Source organism: Epargyreus clarus, unplaced genomic scaffold, assembly GCF_041222505.1.
Source record: "Epargyreus clarus isolate Ecla_fem2 unplaced genomic scaffold, WU_Ecla_fem_2.2 ptg000006l, whole genome shotgun sequence".
NCBI classification, from domain to species: Eukaryota; Metazoa; Arthropoda; class Insecta; order Lepidoptera; family Hesperiidae; genus Epargyreus; species Epargyreus clarus.
The window spans coordinates 10,224,016-10,243,396 of NW_027332214.1; the positions used below are offsets into that span (position 1 = coordinate 10,224,016).

General features: G+C 36.1%; 2 protein-coding genes across 2 annotated transcripts; both read left to right on the plus strand.

The window, feature by feature from the left end:
* The first annotated feature begins 843 nt into the window (after positions 1-843).
* On the plus strand, positions 844-8,775 carry LOC140742515 (dihydrolipoyllysine-residue succinyltransferase component of 2-oxoglutarate dehydrogenase complex, mitochondrial). Its single transcript, XM_073073410.1, has 10 exons — positions 844-982; positions 1,126-1,214; positions 1,591-1,725; positions 2,186-2,348; positions 3,427-3,609; positions 4,082-4,242; positions 5,391-5,549; positions 6,154-6,287; positions 6,975-7,132; positions 7,874-8,775. Exons 1-10 carry the CDS (start codon positions 956-958, stop codon positions 8,006-8,008), a joined length of 1,344 nt encoding a protein of 447 aa, XP_072929511.1. The 5' UTR covers positions 844-955; the 3' UTR covers positions 8,009-8,775.
* Positions 8,776-10,630: 1,855 nt separating this feature from the next.
* On the plus strand, positions 10,631-18,978 carry LOC140742933 (uncharacterized). Its single transcript, XM_073074016.1, has 7 exons — positions 10,631-10,923; positions 11,147-14,828; positions 15,147-15,338; positions 16,010-16,129; positions 16,519-16,776; positions 17,355-17,543; positions 18,684-18,978. Exons 1-7 carry the CDS (start codon positions 10,799-10,801, stop codon positions 18,759-18,761), a joined length of 4,644 nt encoding a protein of 1,547 aa, XP_072930117.1. The 5' UTR covers positions 10,631-10,798; the 3' UTR covers positions 18,762-18,978.
* Positions 18,979-19,381: the final 403 nt, after the last annotated feature.

Consider the following 19,381-nt stretch of genomic DNA (forward strand, 5'->3'; position numbering starts at 1 on the left):
ATCTACATATACAGATATGTAAGACCTTGTAGGACATTGGCATAATAATTTATTTATTTACCAGACTTGCACCATCAAATACTTAATACAAATACAGGAACAATTTGGAAAAGTAGTGTTACCTCAATTACAGAAACAAAGGTAAATTCATGGTAAATTCAATAAAAAAAAAAAGAAAAAAGATACCGGCCGAATTCCACCTCATTTTTGAAGTCGGTTAAAAAGATAACCCCCAAAGATAAAGATAAGATAATTATACACATAATATCAAACAACACACAAAAAGAAATACAAACAATTTAAAATACTCATAACAAAAAAAATGTTAACAAAAGAATACCTACAACCGACTTCTATGTCACTACAAAGTAAAAAATAATTGAAATAAATGTTGGTTTAATACATAGTTCTGAAGTCGGCGCTCTATATATTTCGTTGGATAACGGCGTAAACAGCGTGTCTAATATGAGCGTCATATTTAAATGGTCAGTTGAGCATCATACGAATAAACTAATAATATACTATACTATTCCTTTTACTATATGATTATTTTCACTATGAATTATTATTTTTCCAGTGCACCATATATATTTTTATATCTTAATAATATGTTTGTAAAGAAATTCGATTCATTTTTTAAAAAGCATTGCAGTGCCACCTGATGTGTAATAGCAAAAATACCCGAGCGTGATGGTGGCGACATCTACACATATTACAAACAATATACATTATAAATTATAGTGCCATCCAATGCCATCTAGTAGCGAGTAGAAAGAACTATTATTTTGATTAAATATTTAAGGATGGGACTTTTTGAAATCTTCTATGACAGATGTAATAAAAGAAAAAAACTGACTTTAAATGTTAGCTGAAATGTTGACTGATTTTCGATAATGGTATTTTAATTATATTCATGACTTGATTGTTTGTTTTAGTTTTTAATAATTCTTTAAATATGCTGAGACGTCGAATAACACGGATTGTAAGTTATAATATATATTAATAAGTACCTATACCTTATTTCTTACGAGTTTGTTATTTATATTTATTTGCTAATATACCTACCTACTGACACGAACAATTATTGATTTGTTTCTCGTTAAATAGACATAACTTTCATTGTAGATCTTACAAGGAAAAAACAATTGGAATCTTGAATACTTGGCTACTAATATTATGTCTCACAGACGAGTTCTAAGTTTCGACAGTTTTAAGTAAGTAATGCATTATTTCATTCTACATTTTGGATATTTAATGGGCAAAAAACAATTTAAATTTTTGAAGTAGGTACCTACTCGTTCCTAGGAAGTTAGGACTCAGAATAATTATTAATTACTCTAAGGTGGTAGGTAATGTCTAGGTTTGAGTTAGTGTCTAGCCGATTTTATTTGAATGAAAGCATTGATTTACAAGTTGGTACCTGAGGCACAATAAGATTCTAAATTAGCCCGCAGGGAAGCACCGCATCTGTTTATTTTAAGGGCCCACAACAAGATTTAAATTTGGCGCTGCTATAACCTTATTGAATATGGAATATAATTGAATATTGAATAAGGTAAATATTGTTATCCTAAAAAAAACAATTTATAGGTACCAGAAAAGACTTCCAGACACGACACTTCAATATTTACGGAGACGTTGTATCCATACCACTGGGTTATATCGTGCAGTGGAAGAAGTGAAAGCTCCGACATTTCCAGACTCCGTGAGCAGTGGAGATGTCAAGTAAGATAATGGTTATTTATTAAATTTATTATGTGATACTTGATAACCTTCCTGGACTTTATTGATTTTCTTTAGGTACGTTTAATCTTTAGAGATTCTTAATTATAATTTATTAATGTCATTATTAATGTTATATATACATACCTAATTTTTCATCTAACTCGTCTCTGCATATACCTAAATAGACAATTAGTGCTTAGTTGTGAGTGTACAGGTTACGTAATATTTAAACGAATACAAACTACCTAATAAAAATAAATTCGTTTTGACAATTGCCCAATCGGGGTACAAACCCGGATCACTCCGCTCATAAATAAGGTACTGATGTAACAAACTAGTATCAAAGTTATCTAGTATCATTTTTGCTTATATATTTTTATTCTAAAAAAATATTATATAATATCTACGTATAATTTTCTTAATAAGGCCTTTTTTATTTACTTCACTTTCTCTTAATCAGATTGATTAAGAAAGAAGGAGATGCAGTGGCAATAGACGAAGTAGTGTTGGAGATAGAGACAGACAAAACGGCGTTGCCGGTGATGTCACCGGGCAACGGCAAAATAGTCAAGATGCTTGTGAAAGACGGCGATTCGGTCAAATCGCAGCAACCTCTGTTTTCGGTACGTAACCCTTAACTTTGCTCGAATACGTAACTATTAAACATATAGTAAAGAAAGATGAAGATACAGTGGCCATAGTTTATACGGCTGGTAATATCTCCGGGCAACGGCAAGATCGTCAAGATGCTTCTGAAAGTCGGTGATACAGTTAAATCGAAGCAGCAATTATTTTCAGTAAGCGTCACCTAATTCTTCCTAGTATAGGCGGCAACTTTTAAATATTTGATAAAGAAAGAAGGAGATGCAATGACAATAGATTAACTGGTGTTGGAGATTGAGGAGAACAAAATGATATTGCCGTTGATGTCTCTGGGCAACGGCAAGATCGTCAAGATACTTGTGATAAATGGCGATTTGGTCAAATCGCAGCAACCTTTGTTTTCGGTAAGTAACCCTTAACCGTGCTCGAATAGGTAACTATTATACACGTAGTAAAGAAAAAAGGAGATGCACTGGCGATATATTATCCGATGTTGGAGGTAGAGATGGACATCACGGTGTTGCCAGTGATGTCACTTGGCAAAGGCAAGATTGTCAAGATGGTTGTAATAAACGGCGATTTGGTCAAATCACAACAACATCTATTTGCTATTTTCCTAACAATATAACTGCAACTTTTACACATTTATACGTAAAAAAACAAAATTTTATATACTTTCACATTTTAGTACGAGTAATAATGGGTTTTAAAAATAAGATATTATTACTCTCGTTAAATATTTATTATCTCCAGCTGTAACATTAATGATACTGAAAGACCATGAATAACGAGTGCATTTAATATTTAAAAATTTTTTATAAGTACCACGGAATAATACCGCTTTTTAGCTAATTTGGGTGTCCAAAAGCAAACCTGCAGGGTGTTGGGGACACCAGAAACAACACGAAAAAATATTTCCTTGCACACATATTAGACCTATACTAATTCCATAAGTCTAATTTTTTTTTATACAACGCTACCTGTTTATTTATGGACATCACTGGCATGAGTAGCTTAGGACACCACAGATTCTTAATCTGGCACTGGTCGAACCACAATGGAATTTACCACCTTTCTAAAAAATAAAACATCTTCCAGGTGGACATAACAGGAGTAGCGCCAGCACCAGCCGCGGCGCCTGCTGCTGCGCCAGCGGCTGCACCGGCACCGAAGCCGGCCGCCGCACCAGCCGCACCGGCACCAGCACCAACTGCCGCCAAGGCCGTCGCTAAACCAGCCGCCGCTAAACCTGCTGTCGCTAAGAAAGCAGCTGGACCCACTGTGAGGAGCTTGAATTTTTAGAAAGAGTTAACTTGATGAATATTTTTAATCCCCGCACCAGCCACGCCGGCACCAGCACCGACTGCCGCTAACGTTGCCGCTAACCCAGCCGCCTCTAAACCTGCTGTCACTAAGAAATCAGCCGGACCCACTGTAAGGAGCTGGAAGTTTTAGCAAGAGTTAACTTTATGATTAGTTTTAATCCCTGCACTAGCCGCGCCGGTACCAGCACCAGCTCCCGCCAAGGCTGCCGCCAAGCCAGCCGCCGCTAAAACTGCTGTTGCTAACAAGGCAGCCGGACCACTGAAAGGAGCTTGAAGTTTTAGCAAAAGAACTTTATGATTAATGTATCAAAACAGCGTCCGAAATAAAATTCCTCTGCCCATTTTTGCCCAATTGCGTATTACCTACGGCAACTTTTTAAAATTTGTTTCTTCTATCTACCTTCTAACGATATTTTTCTCATTTGAAGCTTGCCGCTCAAAGAATTGCTGATCCCACAAAAACGATATCAGGGACACGGACTGAGCATCCTGTACCGATGAACAAGATGCGGAGGCGCATCGCTGAAAGATTAAAGGAGGCGCAAAACACGACAGCTATGTTGACTACATTCAATGAGTGTGATATGAGGTATGATTTTATAAAGCTACTAGATAACCATGGTGAACTTCTATCATTAAAATGATTAGATTTTGAATTATTTGTCCAAACAAAAGAAAAATTAAGGGTGGACCACCCTTATCACTTAGGGATATGAAAAATAGTTTACGTCCTATTACAGAAAAAAAATCATAAGAATCGGTCAAATCGTTTCAAAGACGACCCGCGTGGTGGAGCAGTCACCACATGGGTCTGACGCGCAAAGGGTCCCGGGTTCGACAGATATCTAAATGATGAATTTAGATTTGTTTCAGGGTCTGGGTGTTTGTGTATTTGTCTTTATGTGTGTCCATGGGACCCACGACACAGAGAATCCTAGTGTGGGGCTGTGAGTGTACAAAGCGTTCGAAAAAGTTTTATTAAACACTGTGACACGAAAATTGTATATATTATTTAGTCATTTGTAGGGAATTCTACAAATGACTAAATTACTATAAAGATAGAAAAGCATATTTATGAAATCCTGAGAGTTCCTTACAAGGTTTACTCGTATAATTTAAAGTTAACAATTGGCAAAAATTATAGGTACCTAGGTACGAAAATCTACATCTTTTGTACTCTTATTATTCTAATTCAAAAAGTTAGAACGCCCCGGAAAAGTATATCTCCTTTACCACACCCTTCAAACCAGAACACAGCAGCCTTTAACACTGCTATTATTAGGCAGAAATAAGTGTGGCGGTACCCCACTGGAATCGAACCACAAGGGTTCTACCATTTTCAAACGTGACGTGGGCTCAGAACTTTTTTTTTATAATATGGGAGTAGCAGACGAGCATGCAGTCCACCTGATGGCAAGTGGCTACTGCCGCCCATGGTCATCTGTAATCAATCCCCAGATAGGATTAGATATTCCTACCTAAGGTCGGCCACAGATGCGCCGCTACCCCTGAGGACTAAGCTGGAACGCCTCGGAAAAGTCTGTCTCCCTTCAAACCGGAACACTACCTAATAACAGCAGCGCCTAACACTGCTGTTATGAGGCAGAAATAGGTGTGGCGATGGTGCCGCCGGAGTCGAACCACAAAGGGTTCTACCACCTTCATATAATTTGTTGTATAATACAATTATACAACTATACTTAAATTACTTGAGTGAACTTTAATATTTTTTCACAGCAAATTAATGGCGTTTAGAAAAGCAAATCTCGACGCGTTTATGAAGAAGTATGGAGTGAAATTGTCTTTCATGTCACCGTTCTTGAAAGCCGCAGCCAATGCGTTAATGGACCAGCCAGTCATCAACGGTGTTATAATCGGCAACGATATTATTTATAGGTGAAACACTTTTTAATATCTATTTTTAGTGCTTTCTTTTAGACCGACACTAAGATCCCTTATGTCATATGAGTCCAGTCACATAAACACTGGTACTTAAATGAAAACGTAACGAAAACAGTAATGATAATTTATGATATAGACATTTTCCTCGATGGGAACCTCGAACTTAAACCTTCTGTAGCACTCTCGACCCCTACTACGTACGAGTATAATATCGTAACTGCAAAATTACAATTTTACTGGAGAGTTTTTCAATTTTTCAAATATAATAAAATGCGAATAAAATATGCATTTCTGCAGGTATCTCTATGAAATTTAGTATATATGTTTTATTTTATACACGTTATTACGTTGCTTGTGTCGATAAAATACATTAAAATACGGCAATTTATGAAATAAAAACGAAAAGGTACTTTTGTGGGTTACGATGTTATACGGAGGGGTCGCTCTGTCTGTCAGAGTATGCGTGTGATGAACCACGTCATGCATTTAGATGACTCGTTGATATATTGAATTATATTTAATATAGTTTTGAAATCATTATGTAAACTTGTAAGAATATGTATCTTTATAATGATAACTTCTGATTATGAATCCTCAGGGATTACGTAGATATATCAGTGGCAGTGGCGACACCGAAGGGGCTGGTTGTCCCCATAATACGCAATGTCGAGTCCATGGACTATCCCCGCATTGAACTCGCATTGGGAGCACTCGCTGAAAAGGCCAGAAAAGGTACACAAAACAATTACTATTTTATCCATCCATCCTTTTGAGGTCTCCTTCTACACGTGCCTGCGATCTGTAGGTATACATCAAATCGAATAAAACTAACACCTTACTTTGAAAAATAATTTCAGAAATATTATAAGAACAAAAAATCTGACGGCTTACAAAATATAGCTTACGTCGCTTCAACGATTTACGAGAAGCCAACAACACCTCATAATAATTGTCAAGCGTGCAAAAGAATGAGACAGACATTCATACATGCGTGTATACGCAAAATACAATTTCCTTCGCAATCTGTAGTCTGTAGTTTTCGCAGTATAATATAAGGGTGTACTGTGGAATACGGGTAGTTACGCCGTACCTATTATAAAATAGATAAATATATCTATACTAATATTATAAAGAGGAAAACTTTGTTTGTTTGTTTGATTGTAATGAGTAGGCTCAAAAACTACTGGACCGATTTTAAAAATTCGAATTTCACCATTCGAAAGCTACATTATCCACGAGTAACATAGGCTATATCTTATATGAAATATATTTGATAAATAGATTTTGAGGCGGTTCAAAGTTTGCCGGGTCAGCTAGTATAAAATATATGTCCCTCAATTTAAAAAATCGTGCTAAATACACAATGACTCTTTACATTAAATTATATTTACAACTTTCATACTCTATACGCTTTTGCAGGAAAACTAACCCCAGCGGACATGCAAGGTGGAACCTTCACGATAAGCAACGGCGGTGTTTTCGGCTCGTTGCTGTCGATGCCCATCATCAATTTGCCGCAGTCGTCCATTTTGGGCATGCACGCGATCGTCCAACGACCAGTTGCCATCGCGGGAAAGGTGACGTAACCTGACATTTTTGCTTAGTGATGTAATGTTGATAGTAGTAGGCGAAACTAGATATTAAAATAGCAATATTTTTGTAGTTCGTGACGTGTTTTTTTCTAACGTACAAGTCACTAAAAAACATATCTCTTCAAATATGACTTGGCCAGATTGTTTATCATAAAAGAGTTCTACAAAAGATCTATGCAAACAAAATGCAATTCGCTTTATGGTAAATTAACATGACTGTAATTACTGAACTTATTAAGGTGGTAGAACCCTTTATGGTTCGACTCCAGCAGCACCACCGCCACACCTATTTCTACCTAGTAATAGCAGTGTTAGGCGCTGCTGTGTTCCGGTTTGAAGGGCGTGGTAAAGGAGACAGACTTTTCCAAGGCGTTCCAGCTTAGTTCTCTGGGGTAGCGGCGCATCTGTGGCCGACCTCAGGTAGGAATAACTAATCCTATCTGGGGTTGATTACAGATGTCCATGGGCGGCAGTAGCCACTTACCACCGGGTGGACTGCATGCTCGTCTGCTACTCCTATATTATCGGATTTGTACCAAAATACGATCACAGTTGCGTGGCTACTGCCGACGAACAAATATAAAAGCCTCCTTTCTCTTACAAGCAACTCCTGAGCAACTTCGATACAAGCGAACAGCTATTCGCTCATAACGATTTAATGAATATTTAATACAAGCAACATATAACAATCAAGGTTCCTAACCTCCTTATTTTCTTGTGATCCAGGTAGAAATAAGGCCGATGATGTATCTAGCTTTGTCCTACGACCACAGGCTGATTGACGGTCGCGAAGCAGTATTGTTCCTGAGGAAAGTAAAATCAGGCGTTGAAGACCCTACCTCGATACTGGCTGGAATTTGAACATTTACAATTCTAAGAACTTCAGTGATGTATTCAAAGTTAAATCAGCTGATTCTCAATAATCAGCAGATTTGTTTAAGCCCTATCTTGCTGACTAATTTTTATTTGACATTAATTAATCCGAAGACTATAAGGAATATTGAGTAGTCCTTATTACGCTGATTTACGCGTATGATAGTAAAGAAATAAAAATTGTATATCTAATAACTTTATAAGGAAATAAAAGCTAGATGAGGGCTAGTTCAACTTCGAAAATATGGAAGAGGTGGACCACGGAATTAGACTTCTCTATCCTGTGAATATGAACCATAATTACTTGATACATAATGATTTTGTGAGCACTAGTTTCGTCTATAGGGTTTTAGTTGCATATAGACTAATATCTAGAATTAAGAAAGTCTAGTCTATTGAATATACTTTCCGTGCATAACATATTTCCGGCCAAGTTTCAGAAAACATTATTCTAGAATGGACTTTTAGTTTACTCACTTCGTCATTCATTGAATGCAATCTACTTTAATTAATCATATCTATAGTGGCAGTAATACCTACTATATAAAAAGCAAGCTCATTAAAATATAGATACTTAGCTAATACTGCACAATTACTTGAAGTACCTATACAAAATATTGATGCCTTTTAGGTATTAGCATATTTCTTTTTACTTTTATTTGCAATTGTGCAATTCTTAGCAGAAATTGCAATTATATACTTTTTACAATTGTAAATATTTTTGTAAAATTCATGTTTCAATATATGATAGATAACATAGTGTGTTTTATTGCTTCGATACCCTATTTAACTTAGATACTCCCTAGGCCTAGAAATCATGTTATCTTTTTAGGTTGTATTGTAATAGGGAATATGCATGTGATTTAGATTTGCTTGTTATTTTTTTCCTCGGTACATTACGGTCCTGAAATTACATCTAAACCATTATTTTTTCTTTATATTGTATTAAATTGTTAAAAACTTTAATCAAAAATCGTAAATTTTGCGAGCGAAATTCAAATTTGCAAAACGCATTCCCATTGGTCGAATAGAAAACGTCACATAGCGTGTTACGATGTTTATCGGCGTGGATATTCAAACTGTTTGAGAGAAAAATTGTTTTTGTCTATATTCCTACAGTGTTATTTATTACCTAGTGCGATTTTTCTACATAGTATTATTACGAATAATCAAGAACAATGATTGAAAGTAGTTTTGTCAAAGCACAATCGGACTATTTACCTAAAATATGCAAAATGAATAAACTGGTTTTTATACATAGGTCAATTCGGAAATATTTAACTGATCATAACTTATTTTGTTAATATTCTTTTTCTATAATATAGGAGTAGCAGACGAGCATACAGTTCACCTGATGGTAAGTGGCTACTGCCGCCCATGGACATCTGTAATCAACTCCAGATAGGATTAGATATTCCCACTTAAGGTCGGCCACAGATGCGCCGCTACCCCTGAGGACTAAACTGGAACGCCTCGGAAAAGTCTGTCTCGCTTACCACACCCTTCAAACCGGAACACCGCAGCGCCCAACACTGCTGTTATTAGGTAGAAATAGGTGTGGCGGTGGTGCCGCCGGAGTCGAACCACAAAGGGTTCTACCACCTTCAACCTATCACCTATCTTTATAATATTATAATGCATTTTGTGTGTTTCAAATGATAGTGTTTGATGTAGAAGTCGATAAGTACCTAACGAAGTAGATGATCAATGCAATATTTTAAAATTATTTACCTAAAATTATTGTTTGTTACAGTAAATGCAAATGTTAATGCGATCTTGGAGATACTTTATCTGTTTCCTATAATCTTGCACCCCATTTTTCGTATTTTCGCATCTTTTGCAAAAGAAAAAACACTATATAATGTATTTATAGTAGTGGTTTTGCACAATAACTCTAGGAAACCATTATAAAGTGGTTATTTAGCCTTTCCCATGATGTAAATAGCGATGAAACCTGAAAACGTTTAATAAAACTAAGTTAATAAAAAATAAGTTATCATCAATATCAATACAAATCACTACGTGACGTCATTCAAAGGGCGCGTAAAATTCAAATGTGTCAAATTTTATTGATACTTTAAATAATTTAAAAAAAAATATATCAAACACTAATTAAATTGTTTATATTTTTTACTATGTTAAAACGATGTGATAAATGGTTTAAAATAATAAAATAAAAATGTGCATATTCCCTATTGAACCAAGTGTCATAGATCCCATTTAAATCATAGTTTAAACTTTTACTTTATATCATTGATTTAAATCACCCGCCGCCAACAAATTATTAATAATAATAATGATGTCTGCTATATTTTTAAAATAATGTCTTTGTATAATAACAAAATATGCTTCATTCGCCGAATATATACTTTGCTAAATGACGAATAAGTCAAAGAGTATAGTAACTTATGTAGGAATAAGTAACATACAAATTTAGTTCATGCCGCGGAGAATCGACGAACATTCGTTGCTAAGACCAAATATACCCAGTAAAGTATACTCGTATTCATTACATCCAAAGTATTACATTTTTGTGCAAGTATAAAGTTTAAAGCATTAAATAATAAAATGTACACAATTTGCAAATAATTGGCAACATTAATCAAATGTCAAAGTAACCTGGAATTTTATCTGTGTATGTTTTTATACAGAATAAAGTGAATCTTGCTTGTTTGTTTTACTATAATTCGGTATTCGAATATACGAAATATATATTACAGTGTAGTGCTACAGAAATAAATTGTGTTTTTGTGATCTGATGTGTTATAATCGTAAATTATGAGACGGGGTCATCCAGGTATCGGTGGATGGCGCAATGAAAATCCTAGGCACTTCAGACCAAGAAACGGCGGCAATCCTCATTTCAGGCCTTCAAGGCCATACGGGCTGCTCGATCAACACAGGTTTGCATATTCAAAATATAAAACAAGTCCAAAAATCACAATACACACAAAATATTATCGCAGCCGCCTAAAATGTCAAACTTAGTACCCATCAAATGGACGATTTTTTACGCAAAAACATATTTGGAAATTATAATTAAATTCAGATTAAATTAATTGAAAGCAGTTTTTTTTTTGTTATTAATACGTAAACGTAAACAGATATTGTTGTACATCTCCCCAGATTCCCGCCTCCTGGTCCAAGGCCACATAGACCTTTACAGACTTTCAAACGACGGGGCAACGATGACCACCCGAGGCACGACAGTCATGACAGAGGAAAATATAGACCCGATTATCGACAAAACAACCACCCTAGAAACCATGAGGAAAATCATCCACCTCAAGAAAAACAATTGTATCCAATATTTCGCCATTATCGATCATCTGAAGCTCCCTTTAAAAACCCATACCCCAAAGACCCGCCAAATTACTATGAGGGATCAAGCAAACATTGTCACATGAACAATATGGGAGATATCGATCACAGATATATGCCGCCTCGGGAGACGTTCAGGCAACCCGTAATATCCAACACTTGGGCGGCCGATAACAATGTGAATCAGTATGATGATAGAACTCATAAAAATGATAATAACAAAACACACAGGTATGATGCTAGTGAGAGTAGTAAGTTACCATCATATGAGTATAAAGGCCACAGGCCACCGTCAAGTGATCATTATGGCGGTAACCCTACACCAGTTATAAATAATTCCGAATCATTCAATAGATCAGTGGATGATACTGTAAATATTATTAGAAAGCGGTTATTAAACCGTAACGACCCACAATCAGAGGCTAGTGACACCCACTTTGCCGACAACCCAGTAGAAAATCAAACAGAAGAAAAATCAAAAGAAAGCAATCAAAACTTTATTCAAGAACAGCCAACAAAGAAAAAGGCCCACAAGCAAAAACCGCCTGATAAATTAAGAAGTGACACATCTTTTACTAAAATCAAAAGTAAAATTGTAAATCAACTGTTCAAAATGGACAAAGAAAAAATACATAAATTGATGGACAATCCAAACTCGTCCTCAAAATTTGAGTACGCCATCAGTAGTCTTATAACAGAGTCACAATATAGTTTTAACAGGCATTTGCGGTCTGTTGCTGAGAAATCACTTCATACATCAAGTTCTATTGATTTCATACAGGACGACAATAACACTATCTATGAAGATACTTTCATGAAACAAATGCAATTAATACTTGATCCTCAGGACACAGTACTACTTGAAGATATTAAACCTCTTGTTATGGCAGAACTTTCAAAAGCATTGCAATTGGATGAATATGAGCAACGATTTGAAGTTGGTGAGGATGAGGCTAATTATCCTCAGAAATATGAACAGCAAAATTACAGCAGTGAATATTATGATAATTTATACAACTATGAAGATTACTCTCAACAAACAGATAACTCAAACCGGATTCCGTCTGTCACTGCACAAGAGAGCAGTGACGTCGTTGATTATGGAAAAGACAATGAAAGGAATTATGAGAATAATGAGCCAATTTTTGAGAGTCAATCAAGACGAAGAAGTTGCAACTTAAGTCCAGTCACAGAGGATTCGGTAGAAAATCAGTCATACCCTCCTAGATTAAGTCTTGATGAAAGACTTAACAAGATGCAATTTGGTAATACACATTCTGAACCCGAGAATCCAATGTTTGACACACAGCCAGAATGTCGACAGCTGTTTACGCCTAATGCTGAGGCTCCTTTAGATGATGATGATGATCCATTTGCAGAGTTGGACAATCAATATCACGTGGCAGTGGATCACTCCTTTATTGACAATGATGACAGTTCTAGCTTGCATTTAGATAGAGAGAATCAAGAAAAATCTCCAACCATACCACTAAATATAAATACACCTGAAAAAGAGTTTCAACACATTAAAAAAGAAATCGATCATCAATTACAAGATATGGCTTTGTCACCCTTAAAGTTTTCTTCACATATTAACAATCTAAGTAAAACAGATGAAGGGGAGATATATAAAAACTTGCTTCCTGTAAAACAAGAAACCAAATCAGTCAACAATGATAATCAATTGTCTCATTCAATTAGAACTACTCATGTAGAAAAACCTAATTCAGATGAAGAACCTAAATCTAAAGTGATTGTAAAATCAGACACATCCCATATCATCAACAAAAACTCAGGTACATCCATAACACGAAAGAGGTCAATCGACCAAAGTCCGTCGCATCGTAAAGAAAAACGCAAAAAAAGCAATTCCTTTCATCATGATTCAGACAAACAGAGTACTGATAAAAATTTAGTTCTTAATGCTAATGACACCTCTTCTAATTCTAAAGCCCTTAAAAAAGACGATAAGAAAAGTTTTCCAGAGAAGCACACAAAAAGGAAAGAATCTCACAAGAAAACGGAACAGAAAGATAATGAGCCTCGCAAGAAACTGAACTCCACTGAAAACCTTAATGCAAGCTTAAGCCCCAAAGAAAGTAGTAATATCATTAATAGCAACAAGAATAGTAAGTCAGAGACCAAACCAACTTTAAAAACATTTGATATATTTACAGAACAGCCCAAGAAAGTAACCAACATACACCATGCTCATAGAAATACGGCTCTCGCACCTGTAAGTAATGTCAAGAATATTTCACAGCCAAACACTAAACAAGAAAATAAAATTACCAAAAAACATGTGGCAGTACAAGTAATGAAAAAAGTTGTGTCAAAAGAAACTCAAACAATTGAGCGGAGGAGTACATGCACGAGGTTCTCACAAACTGACAGAAGAAAGCAAGTGGCTAAAGCAACTCAAACAGATATACTACCTAGTATAAGGAGAGATTCATTCAGGTCAGCAGATACTCTAGAACGAATGAAGGAAATAGATTTGGAGATTCAAGTTTTATTACAAGAAAAGTTTAAACTGTACAGCTCAATAGAATCGAAAGAATCTGGTACAAATTCATTGCATACTTTGGGCATGACTGTCTTAAATGTTTCTCCATTTGAGGAAGGTAAAGAACAGCCGTCAGAAATGACACCTTCAGAAGATTCAATAGTGGATGATTTCACAAGTATACCAGTGGAAGAACTGGAACAAATTGCATTTGAAAGTGTCGAGGTTGAAGCAGACGAGATTGACTGTCCAAGACCGGAAACAAGAAACAGGCGACAGAGAATGTTGGAGAAAGAAAAGTCAAAATCACAGAGTCCCATACCATCTACACCAAAAAGAAATAATAGAAGAGTCAAAACTCCCAACATATCATTAATTGAACAAATAATTAGTGATGACAGACCAATTGAGGACATAATATGTCTTGATGAATTAGAAGAAACTCCAAGTAAAACTAGAGGGAAGAATATTAAATCAAAAAGAAAACCAAAAAGGAAAGGTGCTTTGAGAACTAAAGCACCAGCACCGTCTTCCGAATCTAGCGATTATACCCTTAAACAATGTACTGTATTAGTTGTAAGAGAAGATTTTAGTAAATATTTACCTAATAATGAGGAAGTGAGATTAGAGGAGTCGTCTATGAATGCTGAAGGTATTATTGTCCAACAAAACCACTCGCCTGAGGAGCCTATTGGAAATGACATACACTTCGACATGCTCGATGTATCCGAGGATATAGTGATTGGAGACAATTGTGAAGTCAAAAGCATTGAAGACAAAGAGGAATCAGTTGTTGTGGACGTACCAATAAGTGAAGACATAATACTTGATAATAGCCAGTCATCTATAGAAGATCAGCAAGGCACGAGTTCAGATTTAAAAGAAAATGAATGTAAAATGTTTGACTATTCTGCTGATGAAAATTTGCGACGAGACTCTATTGTTGTCACCGGAAACGCTGACGCTGTCCTCGCAATTGAGGTATGTATATATTTTTATAGAATACAATACAAAAAGATAGCAGTCTCTTAATGTTTTTTTAAATCAGCCAAATATAGTACGGATTCATAACAAACTCATTTCATGATGTATTTTTCTATGTTTTAAAATATACTTAAAACTTTTTTGTATTCATTTTTAACAGTGCAATTCGCGCCACTGTGTTGAGTTACTATAGATGCTTATGAGTCATATCACATAAAAATTAAGATAATTATTTTTGAGCTCTAGGTAATTGTGCATCTAGTGATTTATCTTTTCTTTTCTTTTTGAATAAAACGCTAAATATAAATGTTACAGTGTATTGAAAACAACTTCATCGCAGCGTGTCTCGACGGCAACGTGTACTACTTTAGTGGTGATGGTCAGCTGATCACCACTCTCAGGGGATCCAACCTGGCTGTGACGTGCCTCACGATAGTCAAGGAGAAGTACGGCACGACCGTGTATACTGGATCCCTGGACTCGAGGATACGATATTATGATTTAGAAGTGAGTTTTTTGATTGGATCGAATCTTTGCTTTTCTAATCTTGTTAACAGTAGAATATTTTAAATTTCCTTGAAAGGTGGTGGAACCCTTTATGGCCCGACTCCGGCGGCACCGCCGCCACGCTTATTTCTGCCTCATAACAGCAGTAAACGCTGTTATGTTCTGGATGAAGGGTGTGGTAAGGAAGACATACTTTTCTGTGGCGTTCCAGTTTAGGCCTTAGGGGTAGCGGCGCATCTGTGGCTGACCTCAGGTAGGAATATCTAATCCTATTTGGGGTTGATTACATATGTCCATGGGCGACAGTAGCCACTTAAGATCAAATCAAATGCATGCTTGTCTGCTACTCCTATATTATAAAAAAAATCCTATTATGTTAACTGTGATGGCACATTACTAAACAATGTTTTGGGTGATGCATTCTTTACACACGGTGTAAGGAGGCAACACTGCTGATTTTTAGAAATAGTATGCGAGCGAGCGCCTATTACATTATTTTATTACGGCTGCCTACTATTTTTAATTTTATTTCAATATAAACACGAGCGAACACTATAAGTTCTTTCCTACTCAATCCTTAAAATCACATAAATATTAACACACTAGGCACTTGGCATACATACTTCTATTACTCTAAAACTATCAATAACTAGTAATTTTTCTTCTTACAGACGGGTCTAGAAAAAGGACTTGAGTGCAATGTTTTAAGCCCCATACAGACGATGGATCGAGCTTGGGACACTATCTTTGTTGGCACAAGAACTGGTTTTGTGCTGCAATTTGAGTGTAAGGTTAGTATTCTGGTATAATTCAAAATTATTTAATATTAAGCATCATCAGTAATTAGAGCTGTATAAAAGTTACATTAAAATGCATTTCTTTCAGTATATATTTTCATTGTCATTGATAATATTTTACTAAATTTTGATACAGCAAAATATTAAAACCAAGTAAATTGCAGCATACTCTTCGGGGTAGCATTGATCTACAGTTTACTTTATGAAGGTCTATTGTACTTACACTTATAGGAAAAGGCCCACCAGTGGGACAATAATGGGCTGATGATGACTTCAGGTTCATATGACAGTGTCCACTGTTTCTAATACCTTTCTAATCCAGATTACTTTAGTAACTAGACGATTACTTCATTTATCTATATCTACATATATATATTTTCCAGAACAACATGCTCATCCCGGTCAGCACGGTGCAATTCTCCGAACAGTCGATACTCGCCTTACGAGCGATGAAGGAGGGGCCTCGTAAGGTACTACTAGTCGCTGCGAGGTCTGAAGACGTGACGATCAAGGACGCTCAAACAGGCCTCCTGCTCCGAACCCTCGTCGGGCCCAAGATGACGGTGTACACGCTGCTGTATGAAGACGGAAAAGTTTACTGCGGGACGAGCAGCAGTCAGATACACGTGTTCGATTATAGCGTGAGTATCATTTTACGAAGTTGTAATTTTACAAATATATCGTAAGATTAGTTATTAAATAATAAAGCCCCATTTATATATACACACATTCAAGGTGTTGTATCATCACTGTGCTGATACTATATATTATATATATAGTATCAGCACAGTGATGACGTCATCACGCCATAAGCCTGTTGTTAACATTCAGTATTTTACACATTTTGCCTACCGAGGATCGTTTTTACCACGCTTTTATTAGCTTGGGTTGTATGTATGTATATATGTAAAGGAATAAATGAACTCCATTTTTACCCACTTTGAACTGTCCGATTAATTTATTTTGAAAAATTATCAAGAACCGATAACAATACATGATGTTAATAATTTTATTCCATTCTCCTTGTCACCATTAGGATTATCAGGAATCAGGCTAAACGATTTGCCTTGTGCAATTTATTAAACTATAATTATTAAATTTCTAATATGAAAAATTGTCACACATCAACCTTTGGTGGCAACACATTGGACATATTCTTTAATAACAAACGGCAATATGTCGAATGGGTTGAGACTGATAACTCATAATGTTCCTCCAGAGCGGTGCCCACGTGGGCGCTCACGAGGGCGGCAAGGGCGCGGTGTGCCTGCGCGCGGCCGGCGGGCTGGTGTTCGCGGGCTGCTACGACGGCTGCGTGTACGTGTACCGCGAGGGCGAGCGCCGGCCCTTCGCGCAGCTCCGCGGGCCCGGCCTCATGCTGCTCTCGCTCGCGGTGCGCGGGACCAAGGTACGGTATTAATACACACTGCCATTAAACCTCCTCTTATATATATATTTCTTATGTACGTGTGTATGTCACTGAACTCCTCCTAAACGACTGGACTGATTTTGATGAAAGTTGTTGTGAGTGTTCAAGGGGACTTGAGAATGGTTTACATTCACAATTTGGTCCGTGGGAAAAGGTTATTTTAATTAATTTTTAATTCGTAAGTAGTTGTTGACTTTGGAATGTTTCACATTGGATTGGACAGACTTCGCTACCATCGCAGTTTCAAATATTCTATCTATTTTTCAAACCCGTAAGTGATAAGGGTTGTTCACCCTTAACATTTTTTTTTATTTATATGGCAACACAACGTTTGCCGGGTCAGCTAGTCTTATATATAAAATCCTCGTGTCACAATGTTAGTTACCGTACTCCTCCGAAACGGCTTTACCGATTTTCACCAAATTTTATATGCATATTCAGTAGGTTTGAGAATCGGCTAATATTTTTCATACCCCTAAGTGATAAGGGTTGTTCACCCCTAACATTTTTTTATTTATATGGCAACACAACGTTTGCCAGGTCAGCTAGTTTTTTTATAATATAAAAGTATCAGACGAACATGCAGTACAATGGTATAGTCCGCGCCAAACTGCAAGTCCGCTGTGTAGTTGTTACGAGCAGGTGTAGTCATACAATTTGCTATGGCGACGCGATTCATTTCTATATTCAGAGTAGACTAGCAGTTTTACGCGGACTATAAGTGGCTATTACCGGCTATTACATCGGTAATCAACCCCAGATAAGATAAGATATTCCTGAAGTCCGCCACAGATGCGCCGCTGCCCGTTAAAACAACTGGGACACCTCAGAAAAGTATGTCTCTGTTACTACACTCTTCAAACCAGAATACAGCAGCGTTTAACACTGCTGTTGTTAAATGTTAAATGGTGTGGTGTTGGAATCGAACTTTATAGGGTTCTACCACCTTTAGCGGCTTCTTTCTAAACGCATGAATGAGTTATAAGCCTTATCTACTATGTAATAGACATTGTAGATTGAATATGAATGAATATTGGTTTTTTATTCTGTAATTACTATTTTAAGAATTAGCGTAATTAACGAATATGACGTATAATTAATTTTATTTATCTTTTACAGATTATTGCTGGCTACAAAGACAGAAGTTTGTACATATGGAAGATACCACTAAATATTCTACAAGAGATGATACTGTAATTTAAATGATGTAGATTCTCACCATATATTTAGTTATACACCTTACTATAGTATATTCTTGTATATAATATTAATATAAAATATTAACGGGTCACCTCTACCCTCATTTAGTGTTTAAATCTAATAAAATTAAATGTACTTTGTGCAAAGATGGTTTAAGTTTTGTGCATTGTTTGTTAAAGTTTTTCTTGTAATATTATTATATAATTAAATATCACCAGTTGTCTCAATGAACCTTTCCCATTTTCCTCCTTTTTTTTATTACAAATGTTCTGTTTTTTGGCAGCTTTTGTCTATGGTTATTAGTACATCTAAAGATTCTTTCATACATTTAAATAAAAGCAAGCAACAGGTAATGGGTTGATAAATATTCTTAATCGATTTAAAGTACCACAGAAAAGGCGTATATTTTTTTAAGTCTGTGGAAGTAAGTAATTAGAGGTGAGGAAACATTTTATATACGGATCTGTTGAAAAAGTGTCTTATCTGTAAGCGGTTGTCATTAATGTAACTGAATCGAGCTATCGATTCTATCGAGTGCTCTATTGAAAAGTCATACTAAAGGAACTGTTTTAAGGGTAGTAAAGGGTACATTTGCAATCTATAGTCACATAAATATA

What these genes read in the sequence shown, in the direction of transcription:
- LOC140742515 (XM_073073410.1), top strand. Translation starts at nt 956, where the DNA reads ATGCTGAGACGTCGAATAACACGGATT. An exon ending in GACGTCGAATAACACGGATT is followed by an intron (nt 983 to 1,125) that starts GTAAGTTATAAT and finishes CTTTCATTGTAG; the next exon opens with ATCTTACAAGGAAAAAACAA. An exon ending in GTGAGCAGTGGAGATGTCAA is followed by an intron (nt 1,726 to 2,185) that starts GTAAGATAATGG and finishes TCTCTTAATCAG; the next exon opens with ATTGATTAAGAAAGAAGGAG.
- LOC140742933 (XM_073074016.1), top strand. Translation starts at nt 10,799, where the DNA reads ATGAGACGGGGTCATCCAGGTATCGGTGGATGGCGCAATGAAAATCCT. An exon ending in ACGCTGTCCTCGCAATTGAG is followed by an intron (nt 14,829 to 15,146) that starts GTATGTATATAT and finishes TAAATGTTACAG; the next exon opens with TGTATTGAAAACAACTTCAT. An exon ending in TACACGTGTTCGATTATAGC is followed by an intron (nt 16,777 to 17,354) that starts GTGAGTATCATT and finishes ATGTTCCTCCAG; the next exon opens with AGCGGTGCCCACGTGGGCGC.